Consider the following 24,679-nt stretch of genomic DNA (forward strand, 5'->3'; position numbering starts at 1 on the left):
TTGCTGATTCCAAATCTGAGCTCAGAATTTAGAAATTCTAAATGACGGATCTGATGTAACGGTACAAAATGCGAAAAGTGACTAGATTTTGATCAAACTTGGTATATAGGAGTATATGGAGTCTTATGGGTCGACATTGACCCAGTTATGAATGAAGCTCAGACCTGAATCCAATAGAACGTGAGCTGACCATGATTATTTGAAAATAACAGTGTTATTGTCGCTTGCGTCTTAAACCAGTTGCATGTCCTTAACAGTTATAATCAAGATTTAATTCCAACTTTTAAAAGCATATATATAAAATAGATCCTATTTTTTGTAATGTCAACTGTATGACCTTAACACTTATAACATCTAACCTCAATCCTTGAAAGTATATATTGGGCAGCTGTGCAAAATCGACTATCTTAAAATATGGCAGCGTATCTTCCGTTTCAAATCTATACATTTCGCATGTCATTAACACTTATTATCTATGTTTTACTCCTTTTCCTAAAAGAGTATCTCAGCCAGATCTTCCTCCTTATCAAGTCCATCATATATCCGTAACACTTATGAGCCACCCCTAATACGGCGTATTTGAAAACAAACGCTGACCAGAAAGTCAGAAATGGTTATGAGAAAAATGAAATAGATTCCTTCTGTTCGTGGCGTAAATCCTGGCATATGTCCTCAGCATCGAGGCACTTCTTGTTATTAAAACGCGTGGTGGAATGTGATTAGATTTACTCCTGGAAGAATTTCGAATAATTCAATGGAGGTAGAAGTCGGGAACATTCTCCCGAGGGTTTCGCACGTGCAGAAATCCCAATAACGGATCGACGACGAGGGACATCTCGCGACAGGTGCGTCTAGGCACCGTCTGTACCAAGAATCCCCAAGGCTATTGTCTTTTCTTTCCTGTCTATCTTGATACGCGTTCAACTCGTGTAACCTTCGTCTTTTTCTACGACACCAGCTTCCCCCGCGTTTCCCTTTACCCGACTATTCTCTTCGGGTTCCTTTTCCTCAGTATTTTATGCATGACAATGGCTTCTCTTGTTTCGTCGCTTTGATGTTTTAAATTTGACCCGCTTTATTGCCTCCCTTCACATTTTTCTATTTCGAGAATTACGCCGATTTTTTACGCGCATGAAACGTAATATATGGATGATGATATGTATCGATATTCTACTTGCATTCCTCGTGTATTAATTTAACCGTTCATTATACAAATCGATTAACTCGATAAAACACAAATTTGAGAAATGCGCTGAAATAATTTAAAAAATAATAATAATAATAATAATAATAATAATCCGCGCACCTGGCCTGGGCGACCAGGTCAGGCGGGGAGGTGATACCCCGACGCGGCGCGTCCCCAGGTGGCGGATAGGGGAACGCTCGCCACGTACTCTTCGGAGTGCGTGGAGGGTAGGAGTGAAATAAAATAACTCCCGCGGACCAAACACTAGGGGAGGAAACCCCGAATCAAAAACCAAACATGGAGAATACATATAAAGAGGAGAGATCTACGGTGCAGGGGGTCGGATCCCCAGTACCGGCGTCCGTCAGGGGTGAGCAAGCGGGCCCCGGGACGTCGTTATCTGACGACCGCAATGCTACGCAGGTTGACCACTTGGCCTGCGTAGCATTAAATGCTACAAGTGAAGGGACGAACGTCTCCGGATCCGATCGGAAGATGAGACAGACGTCCACATCGTCGGACGGTGGCCGCCGGAGGCGACGCGACACGGATAATAATTCATTCGTGCCGCCTCGGAGCCCTGTCCGTCAGGAAGTGGCCGCGGTATCTCCCCAACTCAGCGGGGGAGATGCCGTGACACAAAGTGTTCCAGCCAGGTATCTCCGCTGCGGAATCCTGGCGTTCGTGGGCCAAGAAATGGGGCCAGTTCTGAACGCGCCGATGCCAACGACCACGGTGTTGGGGACCGGGCGTTCAGAACTTTGGCGACCCTCGAGCGAGCGGAGAGCTCGCAAATAGCGGCAATGAAAACCGTCCTTGATGTCATGCGACAGGCATCTCTCAAACAGAGGAATGTCAGCATGGACATCAAAGACGGGATGCAGAAGCTGGCGGAGGCGGTGGACGCACTGGGCCATGGGCTAGTGGAGAGGCAGCGTGTCCTCCACATGCTGCAGGCCCTCGGCACTCTCACTGCGCCGCCAGTCGGGAACACACCCGCCCCTCGAACACGGCCTGATCGGAAACGAGACAGGGCCGTGGTTTCCAGCCCAGAGGAAGAGGCTGCCAGGGCGAAAAAGAAGCCGGCCATGGACCAAGAAAAATGGTCCACGGTTGTGGGGAGAAAGAAGAGGGCGAACAAACCGTCTGATCCTCCACTCCCACGTCCAAAGCCGCGGAGAGGCGAGAAGGGGCAGATATCTGCCAAACCTCCGTCAACGTCAACGGCACCGAAGAACTCTGCTCCTCCAAAGGAGCAGCGTGCCGTCGACGAAAGGCGAAAGAGAAAGAGGAGGAGAAGGCGCCGTCGCCCTAAAACGAGGCGGACGGCTGTCCTAAAGCCAGCCGAGGTCCGCCAAATAAGGAGGACGCGGGAAGGGGCCGTCCTTCTGGAGCTTGGGCGATGTGGGGACAGCGACAGGTTCCAGTCCACGCTCCGGTCGGCGGTGGGGGACACCGCGGCAGTACGGGGCCTGAAATCCCGCGCGACGATCGAAATCCTCGATCTTGATTGCGTCACGACCTCAGGAGAGGTCATGGACGCGGTCGTGCGGGTGACAGGGGAGTCGCCGGAAAAAATCCGCGTCTCCGTTCTCGCGACGAACCCCCGAGAGCTGCGGAAGGCCGTGGTGGAGCTTGGCGAAGGAGCTGCCGTTAAGCTTCTGGCCGCCGCCAAGCTCAAGGTCGGCTGGATGAATTGCCGCATCCGACGCTGGACGGAGGTTCAGCGTTACTTCCGGTGCCTGGGCTACGGACACACTCGTAGAGAGTGTAAAGGTCCGGACCGGAGCAACGCTTGCTGCAAGTGCGGCAAGGATGGCCACAAGGCGGCGGCGTGCGAGGCCACCCCTCACTGTCATTTGTGTGCGGGGATAAAGGACGCGACAACGGACCACTACGCGGGCTCGGGGAAGTGCCGGATCTTCCGGGAGATCCTCGCCGCAAAGAAGGGTAAGCCCTCTTCGCGGCCACGGTAAGGATCCTCCAGGGAAACCTGAACCGGTGTCGACTTGCCGATGACTTGCTAACGCAGCTCGCTATGGAGAAGCGAGCTACAGTCGTCATCGCAAGCGAGCAGTACCGCGATCGGGACTGCTCCACCTGGTTCAGGGATGATCTCGGCACCGCGGCAATGTGGATCACGGATCCCCGGAGAGTCCGTATAGACTTTCACGGGGCTGCCGCGGGACACGTCTGGGTCACCAGCGGTGTCCTCACGTACGTCAGCTGCTATCTGTCCCCGAATGATAGCAACTCCGAATTTCGGGGAAAGCTCGACGTGCTGGAGGACACCCTACGCGACAAGTCCGGTGGGCTTGTCGTGGCTGGTGACTTCAACGCCCGAGCCTGCGAGTGGGGGATGCCTCGCCCCGACACGAGGGGAAGGTTGGTGGTCGAGATGGCCTCCAGACTGGGACTCGTCGTGTTGAACGTGGGGTCAACGCCGACGTACCGACGCCCTGGATTCGGAGACTCGATACCGGATGTCACCCTGGTGTCTGAGGATCTGGTCCAGAGAGCGGCGAACTGGAGGGTGATTGGTGATTTCACCGGTAGCGATCATAGCTACATCACCTTCCAGTTGATCGGCGAGCGGCAAGCGCGGCCTCCGGGGATTCGACGCCCCAGAGGATACGTCACCTCTCGCCTGGATGAGGATAGGCTCTACGCCACTCTCCAGGCGGGCGTGGAGGCCGTGCCGCAGACCCCGCGTGACCCGTCCGATAGAGCGGGTGCCGAAGCCATCGTGCGCGGCACCTTTAACCTCATCCAACGGGCATGCGACGAGTCAATGCCAAGGAGGAGGCCATTCTCCGGCCGGCGGCAGGCGTACTGGTGGACCGACCAGATCACCTCCTTCAGGAGAGAAGCCCTGAGGCTTCGGCGACGAGCTCAACGAGCTCGAAGTCGACCGGAGGCCGCCGCGCTGCCAGAGGACTACAAGGCGGCCAAGAAAGCCTTAACTCGTGCGATCAAACAGAGTAAAGCGCGGTGTTGGCGCGATCTCTGCGACGACCTTAACCGAGATCCGTTCGGCGACGGGTACAAACTCGTCACCCGAAGACTCGGTGGGTTGTCTGCGAGCCCGGAACTGGACGCGACCACGATGCGGAGCATTGTGGACGCTCTGTTCCCTGTACATCCGGCCGGTGAGGAGACACGATCTCGATCCGGTGGCAGGGGCGGACGTCCCAATGTTCACGGCGGCGGAACTCGCCGTTCCGGCCAGGGCTATGAAGCTCCGCAAGGCTCCCGGGCCGGACGGCATACCGTCCGAGGCCCTGCGCGAGGTTGCGAAGAGGTGTCCCGATCTTCTGCTGCGCATGTACAACGCGTGCTTGTACACGGGTATTTTCCCGGCGCAGTGGAAGTTCGCTCGGCTCGCGTTGATCAGCAAGGGGAAAGGGGAACCAGGATCTCCGTTATCGTATCGTCCGCTGTGTTTGCTAAACACAAGCGGGCTGCTGATGGAGAGACTGGTGAAACCCCGGTTGCACGAGGCGATCTTGGCCGCTGGAGGTCTTTCGGACCACCAGTACGGCTTCCGGAAAGGAAGGTCCACCGTGAACGCGATCTCGCGCGTGGTAGACGTTGTACGCGTCGCCGTCGCTGGACGTACGGAACGCGTTCAACACGGCACGGTGGACAGACATGTTGGAGGCGTTGGAAACAACGTTTCGGCTCCCGGAGTATCTACTGTCAGTGATGGCGGATTATCTCCGGGACCGAAAGCTGTTGTACGAGACGTCGGACGGGCTCCGTGAACGACCGATCACTGCAGGTGCTGCGCAGGGATCGGTCATGGGGCCCGACCTGTGGAACGTCATGTACGACAGCCTCCTCCGCATGGGTATGCCAGAGGATTCGTTCCTCGTCGGCTATGCTGACGACGTCGCCGTGGTCATCACGGCGCGGACCGCCGAGCTGGCTCAGCTCAAGCTGAACCAGGTCATGCGCCGAGTGGAGCGATGGATGGAGGACCACGGGCTGCAGCTGGCGATTCCGAAAACGGAAATCGTCATGCTGACACGCCGACGTATCCCCACCATTGTCCCGATGACTGTTGGGATCGAGACCATCCAGACCCGGAGGTCCGCGAAGTACCTGGGTGTTGTCTTGGACAACAAGCTCAGCTTCGCGGAACATATCCGGAGGGTCTCGGTCAGGGTGGCGTCGTTGGCGACAGCACTTAGCCGACTAATGGCAAACGTGGGCGGCCCGAAGCCGAGCAAGAGGAAACTCTTGCTCTCGGCAACCCAGAGCGTCCTGCTGTACGGAGCCGAAATATGGGCAGATGCCCTTCGGCTCCGTAAGTACAGAAGCTGCATGTCTGCCGTACAGCGCCAGCTGGCGCTTCGGGTGGCGTGCAGCTACAGGACCGTCTCCGAGTGCGCAGTGCAAGCGGTCGCCGGGGTAATACCCATCGACCTGCTTGCATTCGAGCGGAAGAACATCTTCCAACGCTCCTCGGAGACTGGGCGGGCCGAAACCGTGTCCCACGAGCGCGCAGCCACGCTACGCGCATGGCAGCAACGCTGGGAGGCTGCCCAGCCGGGTCGGTGGACGGCTCGGCTGATAGGGGAATCTGGCCACCTGGATATCCAGGACTCATGGTGAGGTGAATGTTTACATCACCCAGTTCCTCACAGGCCACGGGTACTTCCGTGCGTACCTGTCGAGGATGGGCAAGGTCGGATCCCCGGGATGCCGGTATTGCGACGCAGCAAGGGACGACGCGCTCCATACGTTCTTCGTGTGTGACCGCTTCGCCAGAGATAGGGTAGATCTCGGCGCCCTCGTAGGAGACGTCACCCCCGACAACATCGTGGGGGTGATGCTGCGGGGGCCGACCGAATGGGAAGCGGTCGTGCACTACGTGGAGCGTGTGCTGCGTCGCAAGAGAGAGGAGGGATGCCTGGATGATACTCCGGGCTCCCCCTAGCTTCGGTTCTATCCGACCGGCGGAGGCCCTAACGGGGCCTAGTTGCCACGCCCCCGGACTGTTGTTATGCGAAAGCAGGTCTGGTCCGGGGGCTAACGTGGGAAGCGGGTGGTTTTTTAGTGAGTAGGAATCTCACACTACCGGATGCTGGCATCGTCCACCGGCGCTCGGTGCCTATGAAGGTTTTTCCACCCGCCCAAAAAAAAAATAAAAAAAAAAAATTAAATAATGCGATGTAATAATGTTTATCATTTAATGGTGTTACTGTACTCAGGAAAGTTATTATAAATATCAAAATTTATGACTATGCCAAGTGCTTTGACACTTAAATTTAAGATTGATCAAAAAGTGGAGTTAATCGATGTGTACAGTGAACGGCTCAATTATGTCATTAATAAGTTTGTTATTAATTTATTTAAAATACTTAGTAGCGTTTCAAACCTATACTAGCAGTATATTATACTTATTGCAAACAATTGGAAACTATCAGTAACGAGGCAAAGGATTGTACACTTCAAGACTGTGTTTTCAACTTCTAGATTTTTAATATATTATATCATGTATACGATTACACTTTGACGTCTGAGGGTATAATAATACCATTTATTACCAAAAATATGTATTCAAAATAAGATCATCTCGTAATGGACACTGTTTATTTGTTAATAAAATTGTCAAGGACATTTGAAGGTCACATTTATTTGTTATGGGAGAATTAAATAGGTTAATAGTAAGTATTAAGGAGCATCTATGCTGAACGTAATAATAGCCTCGATATTTAGCTTTTAAAGCAGCATTGACAACTGTCATACATCGTGATATTTCATTTAGAATTTGATCTTCAAATGTCCTTAACATCTCCTTAACATCTACGAAAGAACTCACTTAGTCGTTACATATAATGAATCATCTTGTACATGCTGTACATACTTTCTTTTCATTCTATTTATTTCCTCAGTACAAAAAAAGTTATTGAACCGTACTTTGACGATAACAACGCATCACAAAACATCATGAAAGATAAAAGTTAACCCTCGAGATAAGTGAAGGTAAAGAAGTGTTCTTCTACGCGAAGAACACTTGGCTATTGTGTCCTCCCTCGTTCCATCTGATTCAAACAAAAGGTACGACTTCACTCTTGCACGTTTCCACCCTTTTTTTCTTATCCTCGACTCCACCTCTGAACCCTTTATCCTTCTCGCAATTCATTCGGCAACAGCGTAAAAAGTCACAATAGACTGCTTCATTTTTTACTATTAAACTTTCGCCTTTTGTAATTTTGTATCCTTTCCGTCGATTCACCGCGTTAGCTCCACCAATGCGCTTGTTTGCTTTAACTAACCCTGCTCGCTTAAATCTCGACCACGGAGTCCTTATCGAGGCGAAACCCAAACTGCGAACCCTTGACGAAGTCTAATGAAAGTTACGCTAACACCATTTAAGCGTATCTTCGTTTAATGACTTTATTTACCTTCAGTGGTTACTTTCTCGATGCTCTATAATTTACTAACCGTGGGTTTATTCACGCGTTATTTAATGATAAAGTGTGATAAAAGGTCGTGAGAAAAAAAGTTTACTAAATGAAAGTTACTTATTTATTTTTGGAGTCAGGTAAATGTCGAGTATATTTAAATATTTAATATAAAAATACATTTCTTACTAGTTTATGTATTAAAATATGCAGTCAAATATATATAAGAAATAAAATATTGTTTATGTTATAGAACGAAGCTTACTCATAAACCGTGTGTGTTTCCCAAAAATGCTTACTCGTCAAAGGGTTAATTTTTTAGGCTAGATAAGTTTAGACAGAAGATTATTTGATATTTGAGTCAATTTTTGTCAAAAACCTTTACATTTTATTTAGTTTAGTGCAGTCTAGTAATTTCTTGTTCATTTAAGAATCTATGACTTTTTCTTGTATTTTTTCAAAATCGCGAATATAAAGAATGTTCTAATCGAAACGTTAAAATTTTATTTTTTAATAGAACACAGTTGCGTTAAGTATTCAAAGAATTTTTTCTTGGATAAGTGTATTTTTGCACGTGATGTGCCGATTAGGACTCGAAGGATCACCCTTGCTAAGGGACTGACAAATGACTTTTGTAAGCTGACAGGCGTACTTTGATATTAAAACACGAAACCCTGAAGACCCTTTTGGAAAATTTTTTATATCTCTTTTATCGATTTATCAAGTATCTCATAGCAACGCAGAAGAAAGGTAAACTATTGGATTGTTTAGAAAGTTCGTGCAAATTTTTTAGAAAAAATTCAAAGACACATTTGAATTTCGATATGTATTTATTGAATTACATAGATACCATTTTGTTCCACGGCCTTTCCACCTTTTAACACGTTCACTGCCAGACTAATACTCTTGAAAATTTCTACTGTGATTAAATTTTGTTTACAGAGTATTGGAAACTGCGTAATGAAACATTTATTGTGGTATTTAGTTTTGTAACTTCATCAAAGTTCAAGTATTTCATTTAAATTCACTTTCTGTGACACTTAACTGTCAGGATTAATTTTCGTAGTTTTTCAGTGAAAAGCACAGTCACCCATATATGGGTGACGTGGCGATCAACGTGTTAAGGGATGCATACATGTTATTGGTTTTTAACTATTCCGATATATTCAGACCTGTGCCGCCAATCAACAATCGACGTGGACTTTCCAGACAACCCAATAAAAACTCGTACCTCGTTTATGGATTTCTAAAAAATTTTTAGTAAAAATACATAAAGTTCTATTTAACGAAACATCTTATCATAATTTTGGCAAAATCTATGTGATAAGGTTCCCTACCTCAGTTCCAACCAATAATTCCTTCGTTTCTTTAATTCGTTTGGAGAATGTAAATATCCACCAACGAACGAAGAATGCAAAATCATATGGAAAGTCAGTGTCATGGCTATGAATTCGCGAAATAACATTTTTTATCCGCGTTAAAATATTCAGCGGATCATTCCACGAGGTGTGAAGTATGATAATTAGCACTTAAGGAGTTGTCCCTCAGACCGTAGCTTCGTCGAAAATGTAAATGCGAGGAACTTATCCAGGCTTTAGCTTTTCAGGGCGAGGCAAGACAAAATCTTAATGCAACGAAGGTACGAGGTACGGGCTTACGCTCGATAGGCACTCCAAGAGCACTACTGAACCGTAGAAGTCTGAAGTAGTAGTAGAAATGCTACCTTGCTGAATTTCCGTTGCCACCGATTCCATCCAAACATATTCACGCTTGCACGAAGGCCACACATAGCGTTACGTATCAGTTTCAATGAAACTTAATAATCGAGGCCTTAAGAACTCGAATGGGCTAAGTAACATTTTATTTTTAAATTCGAGTTATGGCCCAAAACGCATAGCTCAGAGGTTCCCAAACTTTTTAGACCCGCGGCTCCCTTAGTATACAGATTATTTTCGGCGGCTCCTTTAATACCAATCAATATGAGACTAATCTGAAATATGTTAGACAGACTATATTTTGTGGCACAAGCTAACTAAATATAAATGTCTGTTTCATAAGACTTAATTTCTTTATCATTAAACTTTACCAATATTTATTTTTCTTTCTCTTACATTTTTACATATTACATTTACAGTTTACATATTTACAATATATCACGGCTCACAATTTGGGAATCACTGGCATAGCTGATAAGATGTTTTACAAAACCAAAGTGACGTATGTTTAATTTCCTCAATCATTAACAGATGGAAGCATAGAAATAATTAAATGAAAATCATAACTTCTAATTTTTCTTTATAACTTAGTACCATAATTTTATAGATAAGCTACTCTGGTTCTCATGGCCTCAATTATGAATTGATACATAAAAGAATTCCAAAGTTGTATGTTTCTATGTTTTTTGTCATTCAAACCGGTAACGTTAGTGCTGTCCATTTAGCGCCTAACAATCTTGAACTTTTTACAGTATAGCTACGAAGCTGTGAAATGATATCTGCACTTCTCGAAAGATCAACGAATTCAACAGTTATTAAATTCCATGAATTCTATGGATTTTAGGCATGTGTAGACTAGGATAGACTAGGGTACGTTGTTTTACCCCTGCACCGATAAATTCCGTTCGCTAGGTCAGTGCTCCGCAACCTTTTATCTTTCACGGCATAACAATGTTTTATCGATAATTTCAACTCAGATAAATTACATATTGGCAAAAAAATAGAGGAGTATATGACTTAGAAAAATTTAAACTAATGCTGTGATAAAAAAGTTTTTTTATTCGTATCGTTTATTCGTTTTTTTATTGGTATCGAGAAAATCATCGCGGCACACCCAAGATTACCTCGCGGCACAGAGGTTGTGGACCTCTTCGCTAGGTCACTAAATCAATACGTTTCTATCGGTCCTGATATGAGATTTTTTGTATGCAATTCTTGCGAATCATGGTCTAGCATACTCCAACCGTAGAATAGCCTAAAATACGATGTTTTACATCTGAACCGATCGATTCTGTTAGCTGGAGTACTAGATGAACGCGCTTATATCGGTCCTGATATGCGATGTTTCTATTAACGCTTTGCGGATCGTGGTCTAGCTTAGTAAAATTGTATTAATAGGTAAAACATTACAAAACGTATGTAGAATATCAAATGTTTTCGAAAAGTAGCTTCAAGGCATATCTAAAAAGGTGTGCTATATTAAATATTTTCCATGGGCGCTAAGATCGTATTCACGACGCTGGTTAGGAGCGTTTGAAATTTCTGCAATGACATCCTGGCCTCGTTTTCCTTTTCCATTTTGTTCGTTCTCGGATAAAGGTCGGCAGAGAAACAGAAATGGAATCGGAAGCACGGAGAACCGACGTCGACGCCGAGCGTCGAATTCCTCGGTGCTGGATTCGCGAGCGTAATATCGTTTACGCGTGTGTGCACGCAGAACGGGATCCCGTTTCCTTGGCGTCGAGAAATCGGACTATTCGCTGTAAACAGGGACAAGCAAACAAACGAAACGGGACAGCAAGTGGCAGGAAATGGTAGACGAGGACGGGGTGCAAATATGCAGACGAGGCTTTCGTATGTTCCTCCGTCGATTCAATTTGCCCGGCGTGCATTCCCCGATAAAATTACCGCGACGTATGAACCACTGGTACTCGCCGCCGCGAAAATCCAAACACTGGTTCCTCGTACCGTCGAGTAGCGGTCGCGTCGATTCTGTCGTATTTCGTTACTTCCCTTTTATATCCTTCGTTTCGCATACTCCTAGTGAAACGGACCAGAAAAATATATTTCAATATTGCAGGATAAAGGAAAGGAATACTTTACATATACAGGGTAGGAATTGCAGTACAACTCCTGGCAAAAAGTTTTCGGTCAAAAGCAATAATACGAAATTGTACTATTGAAATTACTGCAATTTTTTAGATGCAAAGTGCTATAACATAAACATAAAACACATACAGATATTAAATCGGTGTGATATAAAGTAAAACGTTTTAAGGGGAGAGATAGGGTTAGATGACAAAAAATCAATTTTTGTTTTATTCCATAAATAGTTTGTGAAACTATTGAAAAATATGTCCCCAAAGTTTCAAATAAAAATTTCAATTCGTTCTGATGTTATGAGCGGTTAAGTGAGCCTTCCTCGTTAAGTGCCGGAGCGTGTGGTATCTAAAACCGAGCGGTCACTCGGCGATGGAGATTCCAAAACATTTTCACAGAAAAGGATGGGAACTCGTCTCTGAAGCGTTAAGATAGAAAATTGAGCAGAAAAGGGAAGTTAATGGCGGGTTTAGTGAAAAAATTAAGCACTTTAAATAACGATTTAATTAACGGTTTAACGATTAGAAGAAATCTAAACGAAAGAAATCTATTAATAATTAATTATACCTTATTTTTTTATTTGGAATAATATTTACGTTTTCTAATGAAATGGACATTCTATTATTGATTTATAATATCCATAAACACATTTGGAACACTTCGAAAATTAGCGTTTTCTAAGCGTTCCCGCTAGATCGCAGCGGTATCGTCAAAGTACAGAAACAATTATTAAATATATAAATTTCAGCTCACTTAACCTACGTAATAAAAGCATTGACATTTAATGTAATGTATTAGGTTGTCCCGAAAGTTTCTTTCGCGAGTTGCACTCAATTATTTTATGTGGTCTCGTTTATATAAATAGGCAATCTAATTTCATAGTGCTATTGTGCATGTATTACTTATTAATAAAGCGAAATAAACTTTTGGGACAATCTAGTACTTGTCTAAGTAGCAAGTAAATAGGTTTAGAGCTTTTCAAACTTTTCAGCGGTATGTGTATCTTCAAACCGCAGAAACAATTATTAAATAATTAAGTCGTAATCATTATTTTTCACTTAACCTAAGTAATAAACGCAATGAAATTTAGCTGTCCAAGTTGTAAATAAATAGGTTAAAAGCTTCCCAATTTCTTCAGTGGCATATGCATTTTCAAACCGCAGAAACAATTATAAAAGTGGTCGAGCGTCATATGCAATTGCTAAAGTGCATGAACTGTGTCGTGTCGCCGCGCACGGTTTAATTAACATTAAACAAACACTCACCGTCGCTGCGTTGCGCGATGCCCCGCTTGTCGCCTTTTCCCATATTTCCTTCTCCCTCTGTTCTCTAAGGTGAGAGGTGCTTTCTTCTTCTCCCACCTGAAATTCAATTGGAAAGAGCATTTGATTACTTCTGTTTGGACGCACAACGGGAAATATTCATGCAAACACACATATACTAGGGAAAACCTTCCCCGCGTAGCACGTTGCTTCGCGAGCGTGCGCCGCTCCGCTTAGGACTTGTCTTCCGTGTATTTGCACGCAAACAGGGCTGCGTTCAATTTGGTGTTCGTGCCGGACGCAGAGCGAAAGAGAAGCACAAATTGATGCAGTAATACGAAAATTGTAAACGGCTGCTGAAACATCGGCTGCGGAATCGCGTATAGCAGCGTTTCTCAAATTGGAGTCGCAAACTTGCCTCTGAAGGGGACGAAATTATACAGGATGATTTACAAATTTACGATATTTTGCGAGCGTGAAGAAAAAGGGTTGAAAGTGCATAATCTGTTATGAAATGAAATTGTACATTTCGTTTCATTTAGGTTTACAAAAGGGACTTTAGTAATCTAGTTTTTAATAAAACACAAATGGTATGGAAGATATACACTTAACTATTCTCATATTTAATCCTTGGTGCACTCTCTTGGTAAATAATGTAGAGGAATTGAAATTGAATCGAATAAAAATTATTAAAAAATTAATACAATTTTTATTTAAAAGAAGTTGAAGTTCGATTAAATATATAAAGGGTAATTCTACTCTAAGAGTCTGATGATTATTTTCCTTTATTAAGGATCTCTTTGATAAAGTAAACTATCAACAAACGTAGACTAATATATCCATTTCCTTTTACTTTTTATTGCGAGTATATGTATGTTAAAAATAATATTTTCGAAGAAATGTACGTAACGAACAGATCGCATTACATAATTTTAAATAATATTAAGAATTACGCAAGTCAACATATTTAAATTAATACAAATGTTGAAATAAATGTAAATTTCGTAAAGTTTCCTGTATTAAGGTCCTGGGATGGTGAGGTTTGAGAAATACTGGTACACGGAAATTACGAGGACCTGTATGTTTTCACGAGAAGTTCAGCGATGGTGAAATTGGAAATCGATATTAACAGCGATGCTTACGTGCACGTCATTATAAATCACCGATGCCGGAAATTATTAGTTGCTACGGGCTTGTAAGTCGGAAAGTCCGAAGCGCTGAGAGATGTTGATCGATGCGTTTAAGTTATACGTACGTCATTATACTTCGCGCGTGACTTCTCATTCAAGGAAATATTTTTATTTTAACGATGTTGGTTAAGGGAGAACACCACCCTTAGGGATGACAAAAATTACGACATTATATTTAGGAATTTATTTTTACAATATTGGAAGTACTCTAAAAGTATACAGTTCGAACACTATTTTTACTAATTATCTTTACAAAAATTGTGATCATTAGAGTAAATATAAGCATCTTAGTGTGGTGAGGCGGATTTTTCCGAGTCCTATACTCTGAACTCGATGAATATAGAATTTTTATAAATTACACGGTTATTAGTATTGCTGTTGGATCGCTATTGGATATTTTAAAATATTGATTACTTTAAAAATTTCGACACTTTTAGAGGTTTACTAAAAGGTATCAGAAAAAAAGTGTTTCTTTACTCCCCTTTATAATAATCAGATACATTCAAATATCTTTAGTTTCTAAATATAAGAAATCCATCTAATTCAAATCTAACACCTACACATGGCGTATTTCCGTAATACACATTTGCACTACTGATAAACAGTCTACAGCATATTGACTCGTTTCGGAAACGTATTATTAATGCGGATAGACCTAGATACATCTTTCAAATCCATAGAACAGCTGGATCTATAGATTTGGAAGGGCGCGTTCTCAATCGCATCGGCCAAAATAACAGGGTTTAGCAATCAAATGACAGCAAGATTGGGGAACGTAGAACACGCAATTGCTCGGGGAATACTCCATGATGAACAGCTTTATTCGCTCAACATGCAAAGGGTACAAGCACGTACTCATTCTGACTTTCATCTTGCTACTTTCTGTCGCTAATCAGAATTTTCCATACTGACGATCTCTTCAAGTTCAATTTACCAGAGTCGATACATTGAGTGTTCAAATAATTTTTCATTGAAATTACGTTTCCACAAAATTTTCGACTATGACATCCAAAACATATGGTGCTTTACATTTTTACGTAAAAAGCATTTTTTCAGATTTAAAAATACGTAAACATGTAGATGTGGATCATCAAGAACTGATAATCTTTTGTCTAAAACATTCTCTAATTGCACTACCGGAAATACCTAAAAAATTATGACTTTACAAGTAGACCTTATATATGAAATGTCTAATTATAAATTTTGTGACAAGGTTAGGAGAATAAATGAATTAATCCAAACTGTTATTGTAGTACGAGTGTTTTTTCGAAGATGCCCTACAAATATGTACCTACATGTATTTTATACATATTTATACTAAATAAATACAACATTTTTATTTATAACAATTTAATTATAATTGTAAAGACAGCTGTGATTGTAAACTATTTATTGGAACCATTTCTTATGTCTGGAACATTAACTTACGAATGCAGTGCTAACTTTCTATCGAACTATGTAGATAAATGAATCCATGCGAAGACATTGTAATCGAAATTCTGCTTCATGTGTGGGTTGCGCACGACTACGTCCTACTCAATTTTAACCTCTAGACGACCAAACCCCAAGACAGAAACTTTGTCTTGTGGAAGGAGGCAAGTAATTTACCGTAGAAATTATATTTCGTGTGATAGATCTCGAAGTACTTGTCTATCCACGGTCATGCGTCACGGTTCTCACTGCAATATCTTGTATCCAGTCTACTTCCCCGCTTGTTATTAAGCATAACAGAGAGGAAGTATTGCTACCCGACAAAATTTCCCTTCTCTATTTGTCTGAATATTCCAAAAGTTGTTTATTACAAAAACATAATATTTGTTCTATAGTCATGGTTGTGCTTTAAGATAGTTATTTGTATTATTTATATAAATAGAGTAAACATCCAAAGCAATTCTTGTCTCCATCGATAGCTAGTTAGCATCTTTCAGTCGTAATAATTCTGTTTGTTATTACTATTTGTTTTTGTAACGTTCAACCTCTTCGTGAAAGAGTCATTTACGTACTTTATACAAGGGAGTCAGGTTAACTCTTTGCACTCGAGGCCTTTTTAAGATTGAAAATCTTTTTATTTTCGAACAGCCGAAATTCATGTCACGTTATGTGGTGAAAAATGCTGTGGGGCGATGAAATGGGTGAGTAGTAACAGAATAAATATGTCCCGTTACACAGCTCGTCGTGAGATATTTTTTTATATTTTAATATCTACTGATTGGAACAATTAAAACTTAATCTGAAATAATTAAACGTTTATGATACATACAGTATCATTCAGTGTTCAATTAAATATTAATCAAAATTACGGTTAGGAATAAATATTCATTCGAGACATTAATCGTGAGAAATTTGTCAATATTTTAATATCTGCTGATTGCACCAACTAAATATTAATTTCCGACAATAGTTGAATTAATTATTAACAATACTTATTATTTAAACTATGACGGGGAATATGATTATGCTGTGGTATTAATGTTTCGTAAATTCTTTTGTGGATGCATCCAACGATCCTTCGAATCGACATGTCATGACATGTCACGCGGTTGTTGTTCGCCCTTCCCCTTCTCTACTTTGAGAGGCACAAACAATCTACGACGCACGACCGCGCCCAAGCAGGTATGCGAGGGGCGAAAACTCACTCGTCGTTGATCCTTCGTTCGATATGGATCTCGCGATCGCGCATCCGCGTCTCGCGTCCCTCCTATTTGTAGTTTCCCTTAGTATCTTAGTTTGGTTTGGTTAGTTTTAAGGTTGCGTGTACGAGTGTCTCCTCTGCCAAATAATTATTAATCAACTTGTTTTGTTTGTTCGTAAGTCTATATTGGGCTCGTAACATCGTTCTCCACTTCGGTCACTATTGCTTGATGTGATAAGTGTAGTGACCAACCATGTGACTGGCCGAGATCGGTTGCCGTCCTCTAGTGGGTCTGATTTGAGAGAGGGTCAATCGACGCCTCCGAGGAATCTTCTAGTCTCTGTACGCGTCAGGCGAAGTCCAGGTTCCCGGCGCAGCGCAGTTCAAAAGATCCGTAAGACGGATGCAAGTCGTGTCCCGGACTCCTGACGTTGTGCAGAGAGTAGAACTCCGTTTCGGACTCTACGACGGTCAGACATACCTGGTGTCGCCAGGGCAGGGCAACCCGACGCGGTGCTACCTACGTCGTACACTGTAAGGTCGGATCTGGGCCCTCGGCAGCAGGTATGCAGGAAGTAGAGTACTGGCGGTGATGTTGATCGTCTGTCTCTCGAATCAGACCCACCAGAGGAAACGGGACTGACTCTGTAAGTCTAGTTTCATGGTCGCGTCGTGTCGCGATTTCCATTTAGCTTCCATTTAGTTGAAATAATTATTTGGCAGAGTCAGACTTGGACTTTGGAAATCAAAGGGACTTTGTTTTCTTTGATTTCCACGGTATCGTACTTAGTATTAAGCTCGTCGACTCTACGTAGAGTATGCATCTATGTGTGTATACTCTATGTAGAGGGAGATCGAAAGAAATTTGATTCTTTCTATTTCCGGGTCTCCAGTCGCAGCAACCTCCACGTGGTGAGACCTGGTAATCGGTATTATTCGTGACGAACAATCCTTCGTCGCGAATAATATCGAGAGCTAATGGCTGTGAACTTGTAATAAGATCTTTAGATATAAAAAGTGCAAAGCGTAAAGTGTAAAATTCACAAGTGATAAGTGCAAAAGTGTAAAGTGTAAAATGAAATTAGATTTAGATTAGCAGGGACAACATCAAGGAGCAGTAGCTGGTATTAGTGGTCTGTAGTGGAGATGGTTTCTGTGCATTTATCGTTATAAAAATTTGTGCGTATAAGATTTTACTATAGTAACAAAAAAATATTCCGTTACAATTGGGTCTTAGTGCGTCACGAAGCAATGAATGAGTTTTTTGATAATAAAAAGAACGTCCTGTCGCGGAAAATCATTAAATATGGTACAGCAGGTGGCGGTTCGCGATCAGTTAGTTTAGTTAGCTAGATTTTCAATCTCTCTAACTCTTGCGTGTACGTGAAGTCTGTAAATTTTTTCTGGTATCTACCAGCAACTCGAGATGTTTCTTAGCATTCTGTTGCCATGAATTCTAAGCTATCTAGATTTGAGAATAAGGTCACCTTTACCTCGCCGACAATCATTTTATCGACACTTTGAGCTCCAAAGAAATTAAACCTAAAGAAAGGTATTGTAGATTAGCTATTGTAGATTTGCTGCGTGAAACCTAATGGTGACTGAGTGTCACCATTCGAGTGCAAAGGGTTAATTTGTTGTCGATAATGAAGTCAAGAATGTCTTTACATATTTTATTTCGGTGTTCTTTATGTCTACTGTTTGAGGTGTTTGACAGTTTAGTTTTCTAGCGAACCGGATGGCTTGCGTTATTTACGGAGATAATTTGAGATAAGATTCTTCAGACTACTTCTGGAGGTGGTTAACTAATGTTTGTAACAGTTGTGTTAATGTGGTCAAACTTTTCAAGTGTCAAATTCTTATTCGAATAAAATATTTTATTTCTGATAAACGAGTTTCTTTTAAGATAATAATAATACCAATCTGAACGTCCACCGTATCAGGATTCGTCATAAATTCGTTAGTTCGATAAAAATCTTCGAGTTACACTACATTAAAGTCCAGTTAATGCTTCGCAATTCTCTGTACGGTCCATTACGCGTTCATGTAACTGCAACGGCGGATATACGATCACACGTATAAACGTAGTACCTACATGTTTATCGGGACACGCGATCGTTTCTAGTTGTATACTTTCACCCCAACATTCCACGGGCAATTTCAGAATAATTCAACCCTGAATTAAAACCACGGCCAACATTACTTTTTATTTTTATAGAGACACTACTGAAAATTTCAGCAATAATTTGTTTCGTATAATTATTTATGTACTGTATTATTTATGTATTATGTAGTTATTATGTACACCATCTATGTTGATGCAAAAAATCCGACAGAATGTTTATATTTTTACTTAGTAGTATCTTCGTGTTATTTACTAGTAATTTCCTTTATTCAATATTGTATAAACATAGGAATGCATATTTAAATTATTTGCGAATTAAATGGTACAATTTAAATTATAAAATGTTAGGTTTTTTAAAAAGTGGCTTCAGGATTTTGTTTTTTAATAATAAAATACGCTATCAGCGCGCAGCGCAGTACAAAATTGCGTAAAATTCGTATAAATTTGATTCAATTTGTGTATTATTAGGAAACAAAACACTTCTGGAAAATCTTTTATTTTACAAAAACCAAATAAAAACATAACCGTTCAATCGAATATTGTTTGCTTAATGTAGCATCCAAGAGATTGAGGATAAAGCTAACTTGTAAATTAATTCAGCTATACTGATAGAAGCGTCGAATGCAAAATAGTGATGGCATCTCATGTTATTAGAATTATTGATGAATTTGCTAAGTTATTCCTTGAGAGCACAAAGCAGAATCATTTCGTTGGTTATTTTATTATAAAATTAACATTTCTATTTCTAAGGTTGAGATTTCTTTTGCGTAATTTCTTTTGAAGGAAGAATTTTTAAACTTCCTCGCTTTTGAATATATTAACATATATTTCAAATACTACTTACTTCACGGATCCCAACTCCTTCCTCCGTTCCGCATTTATATAGTACTTTAAGTGGCAACATTTCTTGAGTATTAAAGCGCGTCTTGGAGAAACTTCTTCCATACCAAAGTCATATTAAATTTCCGAAATTACTTAGGAATTTCTCACATGATCCAGGGATTTCATGAATACATTGATCGAGGATTCATCGTAATCGATAAAAGATATTCTGATTTCCAATCACAGCAAAGCAAGTATGGACAATTTTTACAGTATAAACAAACTTTCACATGTATGATACATAAGCATCGTAATTCTTCTGAAATTACATTTTTAAATGCAAATGACGATTTGTTCTTAATTTCCTGTCGATTCATTTTTTAAATACAGTGACTCGTATATAATATTCGAGCACTATAATACTTCATTCGTTATTGCAATATACACATGACCATTATTCAGTTGATATACTTTTTGTTGTGTGGTATGTTAGAACGTATATTCTGTTTGACAGAAATGTAAATTTTGTAAATGAATTTGTAGCATAACAAACAATTTACTAAATAATGTATTATTCCTGCATTGCATTAATATTTGGACACTCGATACATTTCCATGTTTCTTAATTATAACTCTTCACCTTGGTATTTTAGAATTTTAAATAAATATATCTTTTTATTTTATACTCGTTCACTTTGGACTAAGTGTTCAGACTGAATAATACTTTAAAATATGAAATTATAATGTTGAGTATAAATAGAAAATAATAGATTGTCTTAGAAAATTATAATTCCATATTACTTACTATTTTCCAAGTCGAACAAGCAAGTGTCTACTGATGTGTGGTAAGTTTACCTGTTTTTGTTTCGTTTGTTCTATTAACGTTAACGTTTCTCTTTGTTGTTACCGCGAAGGGCCCATTAAAAGAGGATGTAATAAATACAGTGGAGCATAGCGTGTTCTTTGAAGGGTGAAATTAAAAAGTTACCATCCCAGTCGGCGGCCAGATGCGATACATAGTGAAACGCGACACTGCAAACTCTAACTTTAGTTTAAAGCCCATTCAAACTCGATACTTTTACAGCCGATGCTCGGGGAAATACAAGCCGTAAAAGGGGAAAAGCCAATACCATTTTTAAGTTCTGCGAGGTTCGCGAGCTCTGTAAAGCCCAAACGGATTTAAACCGATTGGTTGAATGCTGGAGTTGTTATGACATCTTTATCGCCTGCACGGAGCTTCGAGTACTCCATTTTTACCTTGAAATTGTAGCGATTACGATAAAGCAATGCTTTCATAAAGTCCAACTTGGACGTTTTCGAACGAAGAGGAGTTTACGCTGGATGGACATTTGTTTGACACTCGTTCACCTGGAAATTTAAAATGTTACTTTGTAACCGTGAAACGGTGTAGGGTAATTGTATTTTATTTGCCATTCGTCTTATGTACAGGGAGTTTCATAATAAACAGGTCTTAATAAGGTTAAAAGGAGAACTACGAACCAAGATCTGATTCATCCTCGATGGTGCTTCACCGAATGTCTTTTGTGAAACTATTTTTAAATTAATTTTTTATTTATTTAAATCGAAGATGTTTAGGGTATTTTAGTATTCGACATTGTTACGTAATACGGCACACGACATTTATTTTGTAACATTTTAAATGTACCATTTATCTTAATTAATAAAGACTATAACTTCTACACTGTAGTTTAAGGAAATTTTATTATACAAACATATGACTTTTGATTCTCATGATCGTTTACAATATACAATGTAATAACCATGATTTCTATGTCAGTGTGAGAATTTTGCATTTCATTTGACTACAAATTTTTATAACATAATTTAGTACATTTAAACACATTCAGTTTATTTGGATAACTAAAAACAACTTATCATGAGCGTAACAAACATTCTAAATAACAGGGATAACAATTCTCTCTGGTTTTTAGGGAGTGCTTTTGAGAACTTTTGGAAACCATTGTCAAAAATACAGAACCAATTGACAGTCACAATCGAAATGAAAAACGATGTTTTATCAAATTTTCATTTTATGTATATCGTATCCTATTAAAACACACAGCTCTTTCTTGTATTCATCATAGTTTTGGATAACCTCTCCTACTCAAGATAGTCGAACCAAATTTACGCACGCGTCGCAGTCTTCTTTCACAGGATACACAAGGAGAACGAAATACAGTTTGGTCGAGATTTCACGAGATTCGCGCGTTTGAGACTGAATATCTCATCCATAACACGTACTTTCCCCGAGAATGAATCTCGATGTTATTCGTGTCACGCTCGACCACGGATGATAAATCAGATGAATGTCGTTAAAGGGTCGGGGTAACGTATGTTAGTTTTCATCTCTACATTTTTCATTGGTTTGCTATTGATTCCTGGCGATATTCGAGGGAATGCCGATAATAAAATTACGCGAGATTTATTGTACCTGCACCGAAAAACAATAAATTTTGAATTTTTCAACAAATAAATTTTAGATTGTTTGAGATGAAGAGTACAGCTATTCTTTGATATTTGATCGAAAGGGTTTGATAGAAAGAGTTTAAATAAATAAATTTTAGTTTGTTTGAGATGGAAAGTACAGCTATTCTTTGACATTTGATTGAAAGGGTTTGATAAAAAGATTTTTAATAAATATTATATGTTTCTCGGGTAGGAACAAAGAAATATTTAAAAAAATATGTTAAATTCTGAATTTTGTTTTTAATAAAAATGAAATACATTGCTAAGAGTATCTATTTGTTAAAAGAAGTTCTCTCTACTTTTTAAATACTTTTGTTACTTACAGTCACTTCTACAAGTACTCGTACCGTTCTATGTCTATCGAACAAAGTCTAGATTAAGTGACTGGTTTAATTTCTCCAAATAAATATTTCATTATAAATATGTACACGAATAAATTTAACGTTTCAATTATTTGATGACGAATACTGTGGTAGAAAATTGTTTTAGTACAAAGTATAACTTAACTACGTATCGTAGCAGAATTGCTACTTAAACTAAACATTTCCGTGGAGCTTATCTAATAGATCTTGCCATAGACATTGCCATTAGTTGTTCGAAGCAATCTGTTCAAATAAATGATAAACCATTAAACTATCGATCGATTGGAAACTATTCAAACGTTTAATAGTGTCGCGTCAGAGACAACGTTTGCTTATCGGAATCTGCTAGGTAAGCCTTACGCGAGTTCAATTAGTAGATCCGGTACGAAACGTAATTATATTGCTCTTTGTACCAAAAATCTTACTTAGCCTGTGATAGGTAAGTGCCTGGAGGCTCTCTCGACTTTAGAGTGGCCAAGGTGTACACGCGAGGAGTTTCACTTCATAGCTTAACCGAGTAACCGAACTATACGCACTCCAACAGTTTACTTCGGATTGTTGATATTCTTAAAGGAGAACTCGTATAGAAAATGTATACTATATTGATTCAACTCACAAGTGATATACATTAATTATTTTGGATTATTCAATTGTTAATAACGCTTCTGCTAGAATTTTTGGTGAAATAGGATGCAAATAATATTTATAAATTGATGTAGTTCTTCATCCCCTAATTTCAATATATGAAATGTATTTTATAATTTCGTATCAAAGACACGAAGTCTACGAAAGTAATGCTGTAACAAAATTGTTGTGGTCTGTACTGATCTGATTTCTTTCAGGGCTATTGCTGGTATTTTAGTTTATAAAGCAAGTTAATACAGAAGAAAAAAGCGATAGTTAATACCTAATAAATTTTAAATACATTCTGTTTGTTATAAAAGCATACTGCTGTTCATACATACAGTGGGTGTAGAATGTATTCGTACACCGAACAATTTCCCAAAAAAACTTTTTTGTGAAATTGTAGTTTCTTAACTTTTTTTTTTATAATCAATGATATTTTACATGGTCTCAGAAGTCTCTAAGATAGATATAGTCCAAACAACATTTACTAGTTAATATAATTTGTGAAATTAACAAAAAAATGCGAAAAGTGGGCAAAAGTATAGAAGCAATAAGTATTTGTACGATTCTTATGACAAACCATTTACAGTAGACTTTGTAACGTAAACACATTAGTTTATTGCTTCGTACGAATTAGAAAACATCAAATTTTCAGTAAAGTACTTTTAAAAAAGGTTTTAATAGAGGAATGGGAAAAGATCCCATTTCGACTAACTAATAATTTAGTTAATTTAATGCTTAGAAATGTTACAATAATTATAAAATCAAAAGGAAATCCCACGAAGGAAGTATTATATACTTATAAATTAATGTAAATTTCTTTTTTTTTTTAATCAATTGTTAAAAATTAAACAATTATGCGAATACTTGTTGCTTCAGTATTTCTATCGATAAATTGTTTTTTTCTTGTTAATTTTGTAATTTACATAAATAGCTATTTTTTTGTAATCTATCTATTCTAGAGATTTCCGAGAATATGTAGAATGTTTTTAAAATGTCATTGTTCATAAAAAATAAGTTAATAAATTACAATTTTACATAGTTTTTTTGTAAATTGATTGGTGTACGAATACTTTCTACACCCACTGTACATATGTTAGAATGGAATTTCGTATTATTGTAAGATCGATGATTAAGCTAAACATTAAGGTATCTATGGTCCGTTGTCCGTTGGCTCTCAATCACGGAGCTCATGGTAACGAGAATAATGAAACATTAGCACAGGTTCCTCAACTCCTTTTCCATTTACTTTGATACGGCGAGTGCCGTAGTCTAATATAAGTCACTTGCACACTTCGATACGACTCAACGACTCAATATCAATGTGTCATTTCGTCATTTGGGTCCAGAAAAACCTAACTGGCATGTTGGCAAAACGTTGAAATGTTTTATACAAAAGACAAGGCTTACATCTAGAAGCTTCAATTACTATCAACTGTACACTGGTATGAACTTCTCCATTGTACAGATACTCCTATCATTTTGAACATCTCCATAGTGAGATGACAAAATATATAACATAAATACAGGGTTCGTTCCAAAAATAAACAAAATGATTTTTTCTGCCGTCGGAAATTGCTGGAATGAAACAATTTGTGGTGGAAAAGGTGGTAGGGGTTTTTCCTCATCCTAAACGAGTTGGTCAACCAGTACCAAGCGTCATAGCTCTTTCAACCCAAAAGGTTTAGGATATAAGATTTAGGAATCTTCAGAAGAGCAACATTATTCTTGTCGGTCCTTCTGCGTGTCAGTCGGTTA

General features: G+C 40.1%; 1 protein-coding gene across 1 annotated transcript in view; it reads right to left on the minus strand.

Moving 5' to 3' along the window:
- LOC128875844 (uncharacterized) overlaps window positions 1–24,679 on the minus strand; it is a 196,338-nt gene that overhangs the window by 161,723 nt on the left and 9,936 nt on the right. Inside the window, exon 2 of the mRNA XM_054121775.1 lies at window positions 12,680–12,775. Within this exon, the coding sequence (XP_053977750.1) occupies window positions 12,680–12,722 (43 nt within the window). The 5' untranslated portion in view covers window positions 12,723–12,775. The remainder of the gene's footprint in view (window positions 1–12,679; window positions 12,776–24,679) is intronic.

The sequence above is a fragment of the Hylaeus volcanicus genome, chromosome 4 (genome assembly GCF_026283585.1).
Source record: "Hylaeus volcanicus isolate JK05 chromosome 4, UHH_iyHylVolc1.0_haploid, whole genome shotgun sequence".
NCBI classification, from domain to species: Eukaryota; Metazoa; Arthropoda; class Insecta; order Hymenoptera; family Colletidae; genus Hylaeus; species Hylaeus volcanicus.